General features: G+C 46.0%; 1 protein-coding gene across 3 annotated transcripts in view; it reads left to right on the forward strand.

Moving 5' to 3' along the window:
* ZRANB1 (zinc finger RANBP2-type containing 1) overlaps window positions 1-12,242 on the forward strand; it is a 309,172-nt gene extending 296,930 nt beyond the window's left edge. For all 3 annotated transcript variants that reach the window (XM_029610613.1, XM_029610615.1, XM_029610614.1), the window contains one exon: window positions 11,447-12,242. In XM_029610613.1, the coding sequence (XP_029466473.1) occupies window positions 11,447-11,665 (219 nt within the window). In that variant the 3' untranslated portion in view covers window positions 11,666-12,242. The remainder of the gene's footprint in view (window positions 1-11,446) is intronic.
* The last annotated feature ends 7,708 nt before the right edge of the window (window positions 12,243-19,950 follow it).

Raw genomic sequence — 19,950 nt, forward strand, 5'->3', positions numbered from 1 at the left:
TCCACACAGGAGTACTGCATCTGAGGGACCCCCGGCCTACTGGACCAGAAGGCTCGAGAGCGAAGACGGGACATAGGATTGAACATCCAGGAAGGCAGGAACACTAGGACGTAGAAGATCAGGACACCTGGACGAGGACCTCAGGCACGAAGACATGACATGGCATGACGAGAAGACATCACGATGAGGAGCTCCACAAGACAAGAAGACCTTACACAGGCTCTGGCAGGCAGGAGCCTCCAGAGTGAAGACACCACGATGCAAGGCCAGGAACAACTGACGGAGCAGCCCTTTATAGGGCTGGTACAGGAAACAGTCACCAAGGTGGGGCCAAGACACTTCCTGTATCTGGCCCTTTAAATCTTGAAGGAAGACGCGGCCGCACGCCTAGGAAGAGAGTGCAGGAGCTGTGCAGGACCATGGACAGCGGCCTGCACCGACGTAATTGCGTAGGAAGCAGGGCAGGGCCTGAGGAGCAGGTCCTGACGTCGGGGGCGGCTCCAGCCGCTACTTCCGCCCGGGGCTGCGGCCTTAGCGCCGCGAATATGCAGTCGACAACGGGGGCGGTCCCGGGCCCAGAAGAAGGTGGAAAAGTCCGCAGCTCCGGCCGCGGTGAAGAGGAGAGACGCAGGCGGCCTCCGGGCCGCGTGGGCAGGCTGACGGTGGCGTCCTGCCACGTCGGCGAAGAAAACAGAGTGGTGAGTGAGCCTGCTCGCGGGGGAACCCGTGGGCAGAGTTCATAACAATGTGGATAAAGGTGAACCGGTAGATGTAGTATACTTGGATTTTCAGAAGGCATTTGACAAAGTTCCTCATGAGAGGCTTCTAGGAAAAGTAAAAAGTCATGGGATAGATGGCGATGTCCTTTCGTGGATTGCAAACTGGCTAAAAGACAGGAAACAGAGAGTAGGATTAAATGGACAATTTTCTCAGTGGAAGGGAGTGGGCAGTGGAGTGCCTCAGGGATCTGTATTGGGACCCTTACTTTTCAATATATTTATAAATGATCTGGAAAGAAATACGAGTGAGATAATCAAATTTGCAGATGATACAAAATTGTTCAGAGTAGTTAAATCACAAGCAGATTGTGATAAATTGCAGGAAGACCTTGTGAGACTGGAAAATTGGGCATCCAAATGGCAGATGAAATTTAATGTGGATAAGTGCAAGGTGATGTATATAGGGAAAAATAACCCATGCTATAGTTACACAATGTTAAGTTTCATATTAGGTGCTACAACCCAAGAAAGAGATCTAGGCATCATAGTGGATAACACATTGAAATCGTTGGTTCAGTGTGCTGTGCCAGTCAAAAAAGCAAACAGAATATTGGGAATTATTAGAAAGGGAATGCTGAATAAAACAGAAAATGTCATAATGCCTCTGTATCGCTCCATGGTGAGACCGCACCTTGAATACTGTGTACAATTCTGGTCACCGCATCTCAAAAAAGATATAATTGAGATGGAGAAGGTACAGAGAAGGGCTACCAAAATGATAAGGGGAATGGAACAGCTCCCCTATGAAGAAAGAGTAAAGAGGTTAGGACTTTTCAGCTTGGAGAAGAGACGGCTGAGGGGGGATATGATAGAGATGTTTAAAATTATGAGAGGTTGTGGTTAGTACAGTTAGTATAGCTGTGTTTAAAAAAGGATTGGATAAGTTCTTGGAGGAGAAGTCCATTACCTGCTATTAAGTTCACTTAGAGAATAGCCACTGCCATTAGCAATGGTAACATGGAATAGACTTAGTTTCTGGGTACTTACCAGGTTCTTATGGCCTGGATTGGCCAGTGTTGGAAACAGGATGCTGGGCTTGATGGACCCTTGGTCTGACCCAGTATGGCATTTTCTTATGTTCTTAAGTCTAGAACGGGTAAATGTGAATCAGTTATTTATTCTTTCGGATAATAGAAAGACTAGGGGGCACTCCATGAAGTTAGCATGTGGCACATTTAAAACTAATCGGAGAAAGTTATTTTTTACTCAATGCACAATTAAACTCTGGAATTTGTTGCCAGAGGATGTGGTTAGTGCAGTTAGTATAGCCGTGTTTAAAAAAGGATTGGATAACTTCTTGGAGGAGAAGTCCATTACCTGCTATTAAGTTGACTTAGAAAATAGCCACTGCTATTACTAGCAACGGTAACATGGAATAGACTTAGTTTTTGGGTACTTGCCAGGTTCATATGGCCTGGTTTGATATGATCGATTATTGAGAAAAGAAGTGAACCAATTTAAAACAGTGTCCTTAATCCCAATTTCAGTTAAGTGCTTTAGTAAAGTACCATGATCTACGGTATCAAATGCAGCCGATAAATCTAAAAAAACTAAAAAATAACTTTTTCCGGTGTGAAAACCTCTTAAAACTGTATCCATAAGAGCTATTAAAAGGGTTTCTGTATAAACATTTTTCTAAAACCAAACTGATTAGGGAATAAAATATTATTGGATTCTTAAAAGTGATCAAGTTGTTTCTGCGTAACATTTTCTAAAATTTTTGTTAAAAACGGTAAATTAGAAATTGGTCTAAAGCTTTTTAATTGAGTACTGTCTAAGGAACGTATTTTTAAAATCAGTTTAATTATTGCATTCTTTAATTGATCAGGAAAGACACCTTCCGATAGAGATGCATTTACAATGCCCACTATATAAGGAGCTATAGTATCGGCAGTGGGTTTAAGAAAAAGAACTTGAATTGCATCAAGAGGATGTTTCGCTGGATTTAACCTTTTTATAAGGGATTCAATTTCCAAAGATGAAACAGTCAAAAGAGATCCAAGTTTTATCTTCTTAACGACTTCCTGATTTCCATGATGAATATTACTAGAAATTAAAGTATCTATTTTATTTTTAAAGAATAAAGCAATCTCATTGCATTTACTTTCAGATAATCCATCAACACGAGTTGGAGATTTAGTAAGATTTTGGACAATCCTAAATAATTCTCTAGGGTTATTCAAGGAAATTTCAATTTTCTTTTTGAAAAAAAACTTTTTTTACAGTCTCAATACTTTTTTCTAACGGTGTAAAGTTGATCTATATGCACCTAGGGTCTGAGCTGTTTTATTTTTTCTCCAACGTAATTAGTTTTTTTAATACCTGCTTTTGTATTTTTAATTCATTAGTATACCATAAGTTGTGACTATGGTTTGGTTTAATTTCCTTAGTCTTAAATGGACATAGTTTATTAGCAACATTTATACACTCAGTTAACCAAGTAGAGGTTAAATTGAGTGTATTATTGATCCCAGAACTAAGCTTAAAATTTTGAAATTCACTAAGCAAATCCTCTAATTTTGGCTTAAGTTGAAAAGAGATAAGTGATGTTTCATTTTGTTTATAATTAACTGGGAAATCAAATTGAGCTTTAGAATAAATCAAAAAGTGATCAGACCAGGGAACGTGGGTAATATTCTTAGTAATATGTTTACAAAGATTGGCATTAAAGAAAATTAAGTCCAGAGCGTGACCAGCTTTATGGGTAGGAGCCCAAGAAGAAAGATTGTAGCCCATAGCTTCTAAGGAATCAAATAAAGTGGCACCCGTGGAATCTAAAATTTCAGCATCCATATGAACATTAAAATCACCTAAAATCAAAGATGGCTTCCTGATTCCAAAGAAAACTGGAGGACTCCGTCTAGTCCTAGACCTAAGGGCCTTGAACAGATTTCTAAAAAGATAAATGTTCAATGGCCACCTTGATTCCTTTTCTACTGGCTCTGCTTTCTCAATCTAAGACACACTCACATTGAGATCTTCACCAGTCACCAGAACTATCTCAGATTTGTGGTGGGAAACCAACACTTCTAGTACTGTGTTCTGCCATTTGGGCTACAGTCCACCGTGTGGGTCTTTACAAAACGTTTAGCTGTGGTACTGGTGCATCTTCACAGACTCAGTGTACATGTTTCCTTATCTGAATAATTGGCTGATCAAGAGCACCTCTCAGGCAGGGATCAAGGAGTCCATGAGGGTGACCACTAGGGTGCTGGGGTCACTAGGGTTGATCAACTACCACAAGTCTCAACTCAGCTCATCACTACAATTGTTGTTCATCTGAGTTCTGCTACACAGAAGGCCAAGGGCTTCCTGCATGGGTTATTTTTCCCTATATGCATCACCTTGCACTTATCCACATTAAATTTCATCTGCCATTATCACCATTATGGCCATTGTGGCAGAGATCCAAGCAAGCCAGCAAACAGCATGGCACATGCCGAGGATGTTGGACCACATGGCCACAACCATGCATGTTACTCCTATGGTATGCCTGCACATGGGAAGAGCCCAATGGACCCTAAGATCTCAGTGGTTTCAGGCCATTCAGGATCCTTGGGCCATATCCAAGTCATTCTGGGACTCTTGGTCCTTGTGGCGAGAAATTTCCAGTTTGGTGCAGGGGGGATTCCTTCTCAATTCCTCTGGTGCAAATTATTCTGACAATGGATGTGCCCACTATGACATGGGGAGCGCATGTAGATGGGCTTAGCATCTAGGGCGTTTGATCCACTTGGGAACATCTGTTTCAAATCAACTTCCTGGAGCTCCGGGCAATAAGGTACATGCACTAGGTTTTCAGAGATTAGCTGTCCGACTAAATTGTGTTGATCCAGACAGACAATTAAGTGGTGATTTACTACAACAGAAGGGGAGGTACAGGCTGTAACTCCTGTGTGTCAAAGCAGTCCAGATTTGGTTGTGAGCCCTCTCTCATGGGATGGCACTCAGGGCCACTTATCTGGTTGGTCTGGAAAATGGGGTGGTGGATAGACTGAGTCAGTCCTTCAGACCCCACTAGTGGTCCCTGGATCAAGAGTTAGCAAATCAGGCTTTCTGCCTCCAGGAGATCCCAGATGTGGACCTGTTGGTGATCTCTTGGAACAAGAAGGTCCCGCTTCTGTTACATATATAGGAGAGACAGCAAGGTATCCTCAGATGCTTTCACCCTCCTTTGAGGTCAGAGCCTTCTGTTTTCATATTCTTCAGTTCCACTGGTAGCGAAGACTTTGTTGAAGCTCAGGGAGGACAAAGGGACTATGATCCTCATAGCCTCTCATTGGCTGAGACAGATCTGATTTCTTTCCTCCAGGAGTTATCTATCTGGAAATAGATGAGTTTGGGGACTTTCCCGGCTCTCATCACTCAGGATCAGGACAGGTTATGGCATCCCAATCTCCAGGTCCCCTCGCTCACAGCTTGGATGTTGAAAGGTTGATTCTGCAACCCTCAACCTCTCAGAAGATGTGGGTTTTGTCCTTGTAGCTTCCAGAAAGCTTTCTCCTGCTCAACACAAAAACTACTTAACTTCCTTCTACATCTCTCTAGTGCTGATCTCAAGACCAACTTGGTTAGGATTCATCTTAGTGCGATTGACACATATCACCATTGTGTAGCAGGAAAGCCCATCTCTGTACAGCCTATAGTTATACATTTCATGCGGGGTCTGCTTCATTTGAAGCCTCTCTTAAGGCCTCCTGCTGTTCATGGGACCTCAGTGTGATTGTAGCTCAGCTCATGAAAGCTCCTTTCAAGTCACTATGCTTCTGTGACCTGAAGTACCTGACCTGGAAGGTCATAGTTTGATGGCGGTCGATTCAGCAGGCAGGGTTAGTGAACTCCAGGCCTTGGTGACTTATCCACCTTAAATCAACTTTTTTTCATGATAGGGTGATCTTGCACATGTACACTATGTTCCTGCCTAAGGTGGTGTCGAACTTCCATCTTAATCAGTCAATCGTCTGTCCAACATTTTTTTTTCCTAGGCCTCATCCTCACCAAGGTGAGCAAACCCTGCACAGTTTGGACTGCAAGAGAGCCTTAGCCTTCTATCTGGAGTGGACAGAAGCCCATAGACAGTCCACTCAGCTTTTTATTTCTTTTGATCAGAGCAAGCTGGGGTTCATCATTGCCAAAGAGATGCTATCCAGTTGGCTAGCTGACTTCATCTCCTTCTGTTGTGCCCAGGTGGGATTGCATCTTGTGGGTCTTGTCAAGGCTCACACTGTCTGAGCCATGGAAGCATCAGTGGTCTACTTTTAAGCAGTCTCCATGGAAGAGATCTGCAAGGCCGTGACATGCAGTTCCGTCCACTCATTCACATCACATTACTGTTTGTACAGGGATTGCAGAAATGACAGCAGGTTTGCCCAATCTGTCCTTCGGAATTTGTCTGAGGTGTAGAGCCGAACTCTGTTCCCACCTAGGGCCCATTGTTTTTGTTCAGGCGGGCCTCCTCTTAGTGTAGGTAGATATATATATATATATATATATATATATATAGTTCGGTGTTCACTAACTTCAATTCGGTGTTCACTAAAGAGGACCCAGGAGAAGGACCTTCACTAGTTAACAAGAAACTGGAGGGGGGTGGAGTAGATGTAACTCAGTTTACAGTGGAGAATGTGTGGGAAGAGCTGGGGAAACTGAAAGTGGACAAAGCCATGGGACCTGATGAGGTTCATCCCAGGATACTGAAGGAAATCAGAGATATGCTGGCGGGTCCGCTGTGTGACCTGTTCAATAGATCCCTAGAAACGGAAGTGGTGCCGAGTGATTGGAGAAGAGCAGTGGTGGTCCTGCTTCACAAGAGTGGGAGCAGAGAAAAGGCTGGTAACTGCAGGCCGGTTAGCCTCACCTCGGTGGTGGGAAAAGTAATTGAGTCGCTGCTGAAAGAAAGAATAGTGAACTATCTACAGTCGGAAGAATTGCTGGACCAGAGGCAGCATGGATTCACCAGGGGAAGATCCTGTCAGACAAATCTGATTGACTTTTTTGATTGGGTGACTAGGGAATTGGATTGAGGAAGAGGGCTCGATGCCATCTACTTGGATTTCAGCAAAGCTTTTGATACGGTCCCGCACAGGAGGCTGGTCAATAAAATGAGAAGCTTAGGAGTGAATGCCGAGGTGGTGGCCTGGATTGCAAACTGGTTGATGGACAGACGACAATGTGTGATGATAAATGGAACTTACTCTGAAGAGAGAGCGGTGTTAAGCGGAGTGCCACAAGGATCGGTGTTGGGACCAGTCCTCTTCAATATCTATGTGAGTGACATAGCGGATGAGATAGAAGGTAAGGTTTGTCTCTTTGCGGATGACACTAAGATCTGCAACAGAGTGGACACGAAGGAAGGAGTGAAGAGAATGAGACTGGATTTAAGGAAGCTGGAAGAGTGGTCGAAGATATGGCAGCTGAGATTCAATGCCAAGAAGTGCAGTCTCATGCATATGGGGTGTGGAAATCCGAAAGAACTGTATTCGATGGGGGGTAAAGGGCTGATGTGCACGGAGCAGGAGAGAGACCTTGGGGTGATAGTGTCTAACGATCTGAAGTTGGCAAAACAATGTGACAAGGCGATAGCTAAAGCCAGAAGAATGCTGGGCTGCATAGAGAGAGGAATATCGAGTAAGAAAAGGGAAGTGATTATCCCCTTGTACAGGTCCTTGGTGAGGCCTCACCTGGAGTACTGTGCTCAGTTCTGGAGACCGTATCTCTGAAGGGACAGAGACAGGATGGAGGCGGTCCAGAGAAGGGCGACCAAAAAGTGAATGATCTTCATCAAATGACTTATGAGGAGAGATTGAAGAATCTAAATATGTACACCCTGGAGGAAAGGAGGAGCAGAGGTGATATGATACAGACTTTCAGATACTTGAAAGGTTTTAATGATCCAAAGATAACGACAAACCTTTTCCTTTGGAAAACAATTAGCAGAACCAGGGGGTCACGATTTGAAGTTCCAGGAAGGAAGACTCAAAACCAATGTCAGGAAGTATTTCTTCACGGAGAGGTTGGTGGATGCCTGGAATGCCCTTCCGGAGGAAGTAGTGAAGACCAGGACTGTGAAAGACTTCAAAGGGGTGTGGGATAAACACAATGAATCCATAAAGTCTAGAGGATGTGAATGAAGAGAGGGTGGCTCGTGGGAATGATGGCTACTACCTGGAGATAATACCCTTATTCAATAAACTTACACACGGTTAATGTGACTCCAACATTGCTCTAAGCTTCAACGGCAAAAGGAAATGTGGAAAAAAGGATTTGCATTCACAAAAAAGCGGGGAGTAGCTTGCTTGTTACCGTGGTTACTACCCCAGACCAAATAAGCCTGATACTTCACTTTCAATGTATATCCAGCGTAGCTCTCTGCTTCAGTGGCAGGGGGGATGAAGAAAAGTGGATCTATGTACAGACAACAACCAACAAGGACTGAATTACATAGTCTGGGTAAACAAATAAGCATGGGTGTAGCTTGCTTGTTACGGCGGTTACTACCCGAATCAATTAAGCCTGATACTTCACTTGAAATACATATGCAGCGCAGTTCACTGCTTCAGTGGCCGGGGGGAATGAAGAAAAGTGGATTTATATTCAGACACCCAACAAGGACTGAATTGCACAGGCTGGGTAAACAAATAAGCGTGGGAGTAGCTTGCTTATTGCGGCGGTTACTATCTCTAACTAATTAAGCTAGATATTTCACTTAGATGCAGTTCCAACACTGCTCTCTACATTAATGGCGGGGGTGAATGGGAAATAGAACCAAAAGGTTACTAAGGGTCAAGAGTAACAGATAAGTATGAGAAAAAAACAAGTGCAAAAGTTTGCTGGGGAGACTGGATGGGCCGTTTGGTCATCTTCTGCCGTCATTTCTATGTTTATATATATATATATATATATATATATATATATATATATAGATAGATAGATAGATAGATAGATATAGATATGTTCAAAAAAGGCCTTTTGCCAACAAATATATAGTTGTTGGAGCCTGTTGGCACCAGTTGTGCTCCTGTTTTGTTGGGGATTCACCCATGTGTAAGGATTGCCATCCAGCTTGTCCTTGGAGAAAATAGAGTTGCTTACCTGTAACAGGTGTTCTCCGAGGACAGAAGGACGTCACTCCCCTTGAGATCCGCCCACCTCCTGTTGGAGCTGGGTCTCCACTTTGTGGGTTTTTCTTATACTTCTGTGTTATCAGACTGAAGGGACCCCACTTGGATGCATGGTATAATGAATGCTCAGAGAGGATCAGTCAAAATTCTTGAAACTTTGACATATGTTTTCTGTGCCGGGCTCCATCGAATGATGTCACCCATGTATGAGGACTGACATCCTGCTGTCCTCGGAGAACACCTGTTACAGGTAAGCAAATCTGCTTTCTTTGCTGTAACAATTTATTATTTAGCATGTATTTTTGATGTGTGTGTGCTTTTATTTGTGATTTTATGTTTATGAATATAATATATTATCCACTGTGGACAAGAATATTGGGGATTGCAGACTAAAACTGTTTTAAATAAATGTTCTGTGTTCTGCACTGGTTTCAAAATTGAGGCTGGCAGCCCAACATATCCTGCCCAACTCTGGCCGAGTTTCGCTCTTCTAGGAGCTGCCTCAGGGGCTTATCAGCCACATCTGTTGGCTCTTCCACGAGCACACTATTTTTTTGAACTGATATATTCCATGTTGCGCTGCATCCTTGCTGCTGACAAGAAGTGTATACATACTGGCGTTGAAACAATCACCACAATAGTATGTTTTCAACCAGTGAGTATACTTCTCATACACAGCTTCAGTGTATGAGATGATCAAACTTTCAATACCTGTTGGAAGAGCCAACAGGTGTGGCTGATTTATTTATTTATAACTTTTCTGTACCGAAGTTCAAATAACAGAGTTAATTATCACTCCGGTTTACATTGCAACCATAAAACAGTGACAAAGTTGTCTTACATAGAACAGGGGGAGAGAAAAACTTGGATACAGCGTAAGCATGGGGAGTAACGTGTGAAAACTGGTAAGAACTGATAAGAGTTGGCTTTTTGGGGTAACAAGGTATTCCGAGGGAGGGAGTAGGAATGAGGGATTGGAAGGGGGGTTGGAAGATGGGGGGGAGGGTAGCGGAGGGTTACCATAGATTTAATGAAACTAATATACATATATTAAATAGCTTAGGCAGCGGAAGAAAAAGTGCTTAGGCATCTGAGCTTAGGAAGAGAAGGTCCGTGGAGGATGAGGCAAGGACGAGTGTTATGGGAAGGCTTGTCTGAATAGTAGCGTCTTAAGTCTCTTCTTGAATGTAATTGGGCATTGTTCCAGCCTAAGGTCCGGTGGGAGCAGGTTCCACTGTTTGGGGCCTGCAGTGGAAAAGGCTCTTTTACTAAAGGAGGTTTTGAATGTAGGTGTTCTAAGAGTCCCTCTTTGCGCTAATCTCAGAGGACGGGTTGAAGTATGAAGTTGCCTCAGGGGCTGATAAGCCCCTGAGGCAACTCCTAGAAGAGCGAAACTCGGACATAGTCGGGCAAGATTCAATAAAAGTCCTTTTTTCCGATCCATCTCTTCGTGTTCATTGCTGCTAGCCACCTTGGATCAGCTTCCGCTTTGTTTTTTGGGACCAGCCCAACGTATCCTGCATACAATAATCTAGTCTGGTGAGCATTAAAGCTTGTAGAACCATTCTAAAATCAACTGGATTAAGGAAGGGCTTCAGCTGTCTCAATATGCATAACTTAGAGTAAGCACCCTGCACAACAGCTTTTATCTGTGGGCATAAAGACACCAAGGAATCCAAAATCACATCCAGATACTTAACCTGGGCAGATATTGTGATCACTCATTCCCCAGTTTGCAGAGATTGCGGGACATTAAAACATGGGAATTGTGACAGAACAATCAGTTCCATCTTCCCAACACTCAGCATCAATTTGTTTGCAAATAACCATTGCTTAATGGCTATAATATATGCAGTAACCTTTTTTAGTGCAACAGGGACAGTTGGATGTAAAAGAGACTGAAAATTGTATGTCGTCTGCATGCAGACAATAGAAAATATCCAATTAGTCGACAATCTGCAAAGCAATCTCGGGTATTAAGAAAGCAGAGTCAGAGGAGATCTGAGGCACCTCAGAGCCTAGAGAAAACCATTTAGAAAATACTTGTTTACCCATAACCTACTGACACTATTCTGTAAGATAGGACTTAAACTATTTTAACACAACATCATAAATCTCTATATCTGGTAGTTACGACAAGCTCATGATTGAGAGTGACAAATATGGATATGTCAAAAAAAATACTGAGGCACATCTCTTATCGGCTTTAAAGCTTCACTGATAATTAGCAAGACTTGACATTAATAATGTCTCTGTGCTATGATTGGGACGAAACCCAAATTGTAGTGATCTAAAATTTCATGCTCATCCAAATAGTCCTCGAACTACAATGCCCTTAATTTTGCCAGGAGAGAGAATTGGTGATACAGGCTGGAAATTGGACAGCACTGTCTGATCTAAACTTATTTTCTTCAGCAAGGGCAAACTGTGGCCCATTTAAGGGGCATGATGAGCACTATGGGGATGTCAGGTAAACTTTGTGCATGAAGGGGCATACCTCACTCTCAGTGCAGTGTGAATTGTTCATGCTTCTTTTTTCCTTAACAGATGGGTAATGAGGAGCAGCAGGAGAAATTGCTTCGGACATGGCTGGACTGCTGTGTGACAGAAGGGGGTGTGTTGGTTGCTATGCAGAAAAGTTCTCGTCGTCGTAACCACCCTCTTGTTACACAAATGGTAGAGAAGTGGCTTGATCGTTATCGCCAGATCCGGGCTTGCACGTCGCTTTCTGATGGTGAGGAAGATGAGGATGATGATGACGAATGATGGAATTGAAAGAGAAGGTAGCAAATGTAGAACACCTGCAACCGCAGAGTTGGTATTGAAGTCGGGCTTGGTGTACTGGGAATGGCCTGCTCCCTGGAGAAACTGACCCATGGACTTTATTCACCAAAGCAGTATGGGAAGGACATGGATATTTGCTGCAATGTGAAGAGTGCAGCTGATTGCTTTCCATTCTGTTCAAAGCTAATCTTAATATCAAGACAGACATTTTGTTTTTCCTTTCCAATTGTAAATCTGTCTATAAACGTAACGCATGTGGCTGTGCAAGACATTGTGTAATAGGAAAACAAGTATACCAGCATCTTACAATTATTGCCAGAAATAGAATTCCTATCTAGGGCACTTCCAAAAGCACATATTCAGTACAGGTTTGTTCCTTTTAGATTTTATTGCAGACCCTTTACAGTTCCTGACATGCGCCCTTATAGGATGCACTGCAGCCCCAAGGCTGAGGGGAGAGGGCGCTGGGATTTCTTCTCTTTCGTTTGCCAGTATGAACGGGTTCATTAGTTTATTAATATTTTATCTTATGTTGTGCCCAATATAATAAAATCAGATCTTTAAGGAACAAACAGTGGAAAGAGGCTGCATTTGTTCTTTTGTGGTTTTATGCTCTGCAGTGACATTCGTCAGCTAACCTTCCTTTGTATTTCTTTCACTTATGATGTACTTTAGGTGCTAATTTGTTCAGAACCAGAGCAACAGCATCAAGGGTTTTAGATACAGAAACTGATCTGATCGTGGGGACTTTACTAGCTTCACCTTGAGCCAGATTAGTGCCCTGGCTGTACTATTGCTTGTTTCCTCTTCGCTCTACCATGCAATGAATGAATAGTGTTCTTGTGTTCTGCAAAGAATGGGGTAGATTTTCAAACGTGTGCACGCACTTCCCGGCGCACGCAAGGGGGGGGGGGGCTTTCGCAATTTACTCGCAGCAATGCATTTGGGCCTTCCCAGTCCACTCCAATTAAGGAACGGACTGGGAAGGAACTTCCCTACCCCCCTATCTATACTCCCTTCCTCTTCCCCTCTCCTCCTTAACGGCTATTAATCAAGTTTACTTAGGGAATAGCCACTGCTATTAATTGCATCAGTAGCATGGGATCTTCTTAGTGTTTGGGTAATTGCCAGGTTCTTATGGCCTGGATTGGCCTCTGTTGGAAACAGGATGCTGGGCTTGATGGACCCTTGGTCTGACCCAGCATGGCATGTTTTATGTTCTCCCCACCTCCTAAACCCTACCTTTTCTTTCTTTTTTTGTTTTATAACTTACTTAAGGTCCCCACGCTGAAGATCAATGGCGCTGTCCCGGCCCGGCAGTTGTGCGCATACCAGCGTTTACGCGCGTGGCCGGGCCTCTTTGAAAATTCGCCCGGCATGTGGACCCCTGAAAATCCACCCAAATGTGTTCCAAGGTTCTTGTGAACCTGCACTGATGAACCGGAGTAAGGTCTTCACTCCATTCTTCAGAACATATCTGAGGACAGATACCTAAAAAACAGAACTGTACCCTCGCTATTGTGTTTTATTTCAGAAACACACAGCAAAGTCTTGCCTAGTTTAATCATTTTGCTATAAATTTCACATGAATAGCACCTGTGATTAAAAAAAAAAAAGGGGGGGTGTTATTTTTTAGTTACCACAATGTGCACTATTTTAGCACTTCGCATAGGTATTTTTACCTCAATTTTTTCACACCCATGATATTTTCACTTTGTGTCTTGTGAAGTGCCCAGACAGGCATTTCCATGGTTTGGAACTTCTCCTAGCTAGAGAGAGAGAGACTCTTTATAAGGCTCTCTTATTAATCAACTATTTATACTACTGTAGGAGGGTGAACTAGTAACTCAAGGTGAGGTTTGGTGGTAGTCTAAGGTTTGAGGGAGAAGTTTTACATACACAGTCAGAGGTATGAACAGCACAGTTCACATCAGTGAAGATTTGGAGTGAGGAAAGGGACACAAAGATGAGATTTGTACGATGTACTCTCACCCTACCTTGATGCGCACTCTACCTAGTTGCCATCAAGCTAGGGCGAGAGTACATCGTAAAAATCTCATCCTTTCCTCACTCCGAATCACATCAAAGCTTCACTGATTTGTGCTGTGTTGTTTGTACCTCTGACTGTGCATGTAAACCTGCCCCCCAAACCCTAGACCACCACCAAAACCTAACCTTGAGTTACTAGTTCACCCTCCTACAATGGTATAAATAAATGAAAATATGTGCCACCCCAGAGGCTGGCGCTCTCTCACACTCTTTCTCACTCTCACTCCACTCCCCCTTCCAGCATAATGCCAGGAAAAAAGGTGTTGTTATTTCTCCCAGGATAAGCAGATTGGGTGACATCATCAGATGGAGCCCTGTCACGGAACATTTTTGTCAAAGTTTCTAGAACTTTGACTGGCACACTGAGCATGCCCAGCATGCCACCAACCCTGTGGCCACATGGGGGTCCCCCTTCAGTCTCTTTTTTTCCGTGGAGCAGTTGCCTCACGGTTAGTGGAGCTCTGTGAGAACTTTTGTCCTCACAATTTCCTCACAGAACAATTCGAAGTTTTCTTCAAGTTTTTCGCAAACAGATTCCTCCGGCACTCGGTAAATCAGTTTCGTGGGTTTTTTTGTGGTCTGTTCTCAAGCATCTACCTCCCGGTGGCTAATGGCCACTGACCACACGCCATCCCTTTTTTATCATGGCGACTGGTTTTCGGAAGTCCCCGGAGTGTCCGCGAACTATGTCCATAACAGACCCACACAACATCTGTGTCTTGGGCCTTCCCACGACGTCAGTTGGTGTCCCAGCTGTGTTCAGATGACCCCCAAAGGCCGGCATACCTGCCTGGACAAGATGGAGCACTTGTTTGGTTCCAAACAATCTGCTCCATCGACTCCGGCATCGGGTGCGTCTAGTCGTGGGGATCAAACTGACTAAGGACCTTATTTATTTATTTATTGATTTTTATATACCGACGTTCGTGTACACACATCACATCGGTTTACAAATGCTAACAAATGTATAGTTAAGAACATTTGCGTTTCCAAAAAAGAAGAAAATAGTCATAAATACATAAAACCTTCACCTTCGAAGCCCCGCCGAGAGGATCAAGGAGCCGGGAGATCGCCCCTCACCGGCATTGGTTCACTGGAAGACTTCAGAATCGTCTTCCTTGGCGCCAGAAAAGGACTGGGCTGAGCACCATGGGAAGGATAGACACTGGCACAGACTGTCATCACTATCCGGTGCTGGCATCAACAGAGGAGCGGCATAGGCCGTGGCCAAACCCCCTCCAATGAGGCCCCGTCCTCTGGACCCAGGTGTCCAGGGCGTTCCCCACCAATATTGCTGCCGGGCACCGAGCCTCCGCAGACCCCCGTGGACACTCCTGTGATACCCAGCCTGCCTCCTATTCCAGGGTCGGTTTTGTCCGCACCCTCGTTCCAAGAGGAGTTGGACCGTGTGGTTCAACAGGCAGTGCTTAATGCCCTTCGGAGTCTCCAGCCGCCTCCACCGTCATCAGAACCGGCGCTCTCCATTTTGGCGCCTCTGCTGGAAACGCTGGATGTGCTGCTCGGTGCCTTGCTGATGCAGCCTATGCCGGTAGGCCCCTCGGTGCCCTGCCCACCACCAGTGCCTCCTCACATCTCAATCCCGACTCTAGGCTCCTTGGAGGAGGAAGATGCGGCTCCTCGCCCATTTCCACGGACGGTACCGCCGATGTCAGATCCCAGGCCATCGGGCCTCCTGGTGCCCCGACGTCCATTGCAGGTCCCGGTGCCCTCGATGCCGGCGCCACCACTGTCTGTTCCACGTCACTGTCCATCGCTACCCGCGCACCATACTCTGGGTTTTAGCCTCCCTCCTCGACCCAGGCAGTTTGCCGGTGAGGAAGGAGACCCCTTATGACCCATGGGAAGACGCCACCTCTGAACAATCCTCGGAGGCCTCAGAGGACCTTGTGTCAGAGCCTTCCCTGCCAGAAGAGAGACCGCACTTATGTTCTTATGTTCCGGAGGATCCCTCCTTTGCGAGTTTTGCCTTGGAGATGGCAGAGACCATTCCCTTCCAACTTTTAACAGAAGAGGATGCCTGCCACAAGATGTTGGAGGTCCTCCAGTTTGTGGACGCTCCTAAAGAAGTGATGGCTGTCCCGATGCATGAAGTTCTTCTGGACCTCCTTCACCGTCTCGGAACACCCAGGTTTTGTGGCTCCAGTCAATAGGAAAACGGATGCCACCTATCTAGTTTAACAGGCCCTAGGCTTTCAGAAGCAGTTTTACAGGCAACGGAGATATACTACCTTCCGGTCTCCCATGCTCATACAGCTCGGTCCTCCCAAAGAGGCCATCCTCGCCAGGAAAGAGCACCTAGCCTGCAGCTGGCTTTTGACTGGCATTCAGACAGCAGAAACCTATCCCCTTTGCCCGTACCGTCCGACCCACCTGTGGGAGATCGTCTCTGCCAATTCGTCAACAATTGGAGGAGTAGCCTAGTGGTTAGAGTAGTGGGCTATGAACCAGGAGACCAGGGTTCGAGTCCCACTGTCGCTCCTTGTGACCATTGGTGAGTCACTTTACCCTCCATTGCCTCAGGTACAAACTTAGATTGTAAGCCCTCTGGGTATAGGGAAATACATACAGTACCTGAATGTAATCCACTTTGAAGCACTGAAAAGTGCAAAAATCTAAATAAATAAACAATTGGTTCCCAATTACCACAGACTGATGGGTATTATCCATCGAAGCATGACGTTACCGCCTGAATCTCCTCACTGTTTCTCCAGACTCCACCCTCCCCGGCGTGGAGTCTCGTGGAACATGCATCTACCCTAGAGTTGGAACTTTCGCTCCTGCTCCTGCTATGGTCCAGTGCCATGGAATCAGTTCCCCGGGCTCATCGGGGAAGAGGGTTCTACTCCCGGTATTTTCTCATCCCAAAGAGAACAGGCGACCTTAAACAGGTTCCTTCACAGAGAATGGTTCAGAATGGTATCATTGGGTACCCTACTTCTGCTTCTGCATCAAGGGGAATGGCTCTGCTCTCTGGATCTACAGGATGCCTACACGCACATTGCGATTTTTCCACCTCAATGCAAATGTCTGCGCTTCGTAGTAGGCCACCGGCACTTCCAATACTGGGTTCTCCCCTTCGGGTTAGCCTCCGCACTCCAGGTCTTCACAAAGTGCCTGGCAATGGTGGGAGCACATTTGCGCCGGAACTCTTGATGATTGGCTCATCAAGAGTTCTTCGAAAGTGGGAGCTCTTCAGTCCTTGAAAGTGATGTTGAGCCACCTCCAGTCACTGGGGTTCCTCGTGAACTAACCAAAATCCCAGCTGACTCCGTCCAGCAACTGAACTTCATCGGGGCAGACCTGGACACCATGGTGGCCAAGGCATTCCTTCCCAGCGAACGAATAGCCACCTTGGCCAGTTGGCCCAATCATCCATCACCAGCGACACAGCCTCTGCCCACCTGCTCCTGAAGTTGCTGGGTCACATGGCATCATTGGTGCACTTCACCCCAATGGCCCACCTAGCTATGAGGATCATACAATGGACCCTACAGTCTCAGTGGCACCAAGCCACTCAGACTCTCGGCACTGGTCCAGATAACCAAACCTCTCCAGCTCTCCCTCGCCTGGTGGACGCGAGAATCCAACTTGAGCAAGAGACTTCCCTTTCAGCCCCCGGCCTGCACAGATGACCTTGACCACGAATGCCTCCAACCTAGGCTGGGGAGCCCATGTCAATGGCCTACATACGCAAGGGGTGTGGTTAGAAGCCGAGGCTCGCTGCCAGATAAACCTCCAGGAACTCCGGGTGATGCGGTATGCACTCTACGCATTCCAGGACTGCCTGCCAACAAAGTCGCATTGATCCAGACAGACAACCAGGTGGCCATGTGGTTCGTGGACAAACGGGGGCACAGGGTGTTATCTCCTCTGCCAAAAGGGGGCACAGGGTGTTATCTCCTCTGCCAAAAGGTGGCACAGATTTGGGCCTGGGCCCTGTCACGTTCCATGTTCCTGCGGGCCATCCACCTGGCAGGCACCGAGAATATTGTAGCGGGCCGCCTCAGCCCGACATTCCAACCCCACAAGTGGTCTCCTGAACCCTGTGTAGCGGACAGAATCTTCCGCTGGTGGGGTCAACTGGACATGGATCTCTGCGTCCTCGCAGAACCACAAGCTGGACCGATTCTGCTCCCTGCACAAGGAAGGAATGGGACCAGCAGTGGTGCCTTCACCCACTCCTGAAGTGCGAGCCTCCTATATGCGTACCCTCCAATTCTGCTAATAGGCAAGACTCTCATGAAACTACAGCAGGACCGAAGCTCCATGATCCTCATAGTGACTGACTTATACACAAATCCATCTACAATCACAACTCCAACTGGCTTGACGAGCCTCTCCGTTTCATCCCCTCCAACCGCCCCACCAGAGCAACCCTGAAAGGTACTCTCCACATCCCATCCCTTAAGAATGCTCACCTCACCTCCACTAGGGATCGAGCCCTTTCCATTGCAGGCCCCACCCGTTGGAACTCACTACCCACGGATCTCTGCCTCGAACCTTGCTCCATCAAATTAAAGAAAAAGCTAAAGACCTGGCTCTTCAAACAGGCGTACCCAGATTAGGTCCCCCGTGCACTAAATCCATTGCTACATCACTGCCTCTAAGTTATTAATTGTTTAATTTTTTAAGTTAACATGTTTCTCTCTCCAGTTAAAACTCCAGTTCCTCTCTCCCCTTCTTTCCCTTTATTTTTTGTTTAATTGCAGTCCCCCTCCCCTTCCCTGTTCTATTATTTTCTACTTTCAGTTAGATGTAAACCGATATGATGTAACCACTAATATCAGTATAAAAAAAATTCCTAAATAATAATAGCCCCGCATTGGCCGCGTCAGGTCTGGTTTCCCATTCTCTGCGACCTCTCTGTCCAGGAGCCCATTCACCTGGGCACCTCGCCAGACCTCATCACACAGGATCAGGGCAGGCTGCGCCACCTGAACCTCAGTCGCTGTCCCTAACAGCCTGGATGTTGAAAGGCTAATACAGTCCCTCGACCTTTCTGATAATGTCTCGCAAGTGCTAGTAGCTTCGCGTAAGCCTTCCACACGGAAGTCATACCAAGTGAAGTAGATAAGGTTCTTGTCTTGGTGCATGCAGGAGGGTCTTGACTCTTTCTCTTGCCCCACACCTAGGCTTTTTGACTACCTCTGGTGCCTCTCGGAGTCTGGTCTACAGACTCCCTCAATCCGGGTCCATCTGAGTGCCATCAGCGCCTACCACCGAGGAGTGGAAGACACCCCAGTCTCGGTGCAGCCCTTAGTAGGGTGCTTCATGAGAGGCTTACTTCAACTGAATCCTCCACTATGTACCCCTGTTGTAGCCTGGGACCTCAACATAGTGCTGCGTGGCTCATGCGGCCTCTGTTTGAGCCCCTGCACTCCTGCGAGTTCAAACGCCTCACCTGGAGGGTCATCTTCCTTGTAGCGGTTACTTCTGTTCGCAGTTAGTGAGCTGCAGGCCCTAGTGACGTATCCTCCTTACACAAGGTTCTTCCACACTCACTCTAAGTTCCTGCCTAAGGTAGTGACTGACTTCCACCTAAATCAGTCCATCGTGTTGCCAACCTTTTCTCAAGACCATACTCTCATCCAGGTGAGCAGGCTCTCTGCATTACCTTGGACTGCAAGCGTGCTCTCACCTTTTATTTAGACCGCACCGCAGCCCACCCAATCTTGTCTCCTTTGACAAAACACGACTTGGAGTTTGCAGTGGGCAAGCAGACCCTATCTAATTGGTTGGCGGACTATATTGCTTTCTGCTACCAGCAAGCAGGCCTTCCGCTCGAGGCCGAGTGAAAGCGCACTCAGTGAGGGCCATGGCTATGTCAATAGCACACTTTCCGGGCTAGTACCTATTGCCGAAATCTGCAGGGCTGCAACGTGGAGCTCCCTCCACACCTTCACAGCCCATTACTGTCTGGGCTGGATGGACAGCATCTTGGCCAGTCTGTCTGTGCATAAATCTTCTGAAGAATAGCCAGGGAGAAAATAAACCGTACAGATAAACCAAGAGTGAACCTTTATCAATAGGGCCTCAATTGGCTTCTGATATTCCAAACTAATTCTTTTCAAGAGCTTTCTTTGAAAATAAGATAACAGCTCAGTCCCAGATGACCAGAAGTCCGTTTTAATGAGCAGTCGTGCCAGCGTCCCCCTCCCATGATGTCGTCACGTGACCCCACTCTCACTCGGAGCACT

The sequence above is a fragment of the Rhinatrema bivittatum genome, chromosome 7, assembly GCF_901001135.1.
Source record: "Rhinatrema bivittatum chromosome 7, aRhiBiv1.1, whole genome shotgun sequence".
Taxonomy (NCBI): Eukaryota; Metazoa; Chordata; class Amphibia; order Gymnophiona; family Rhinatrematidae; genus Rhinatrema; species Rhinatrema bivittatum.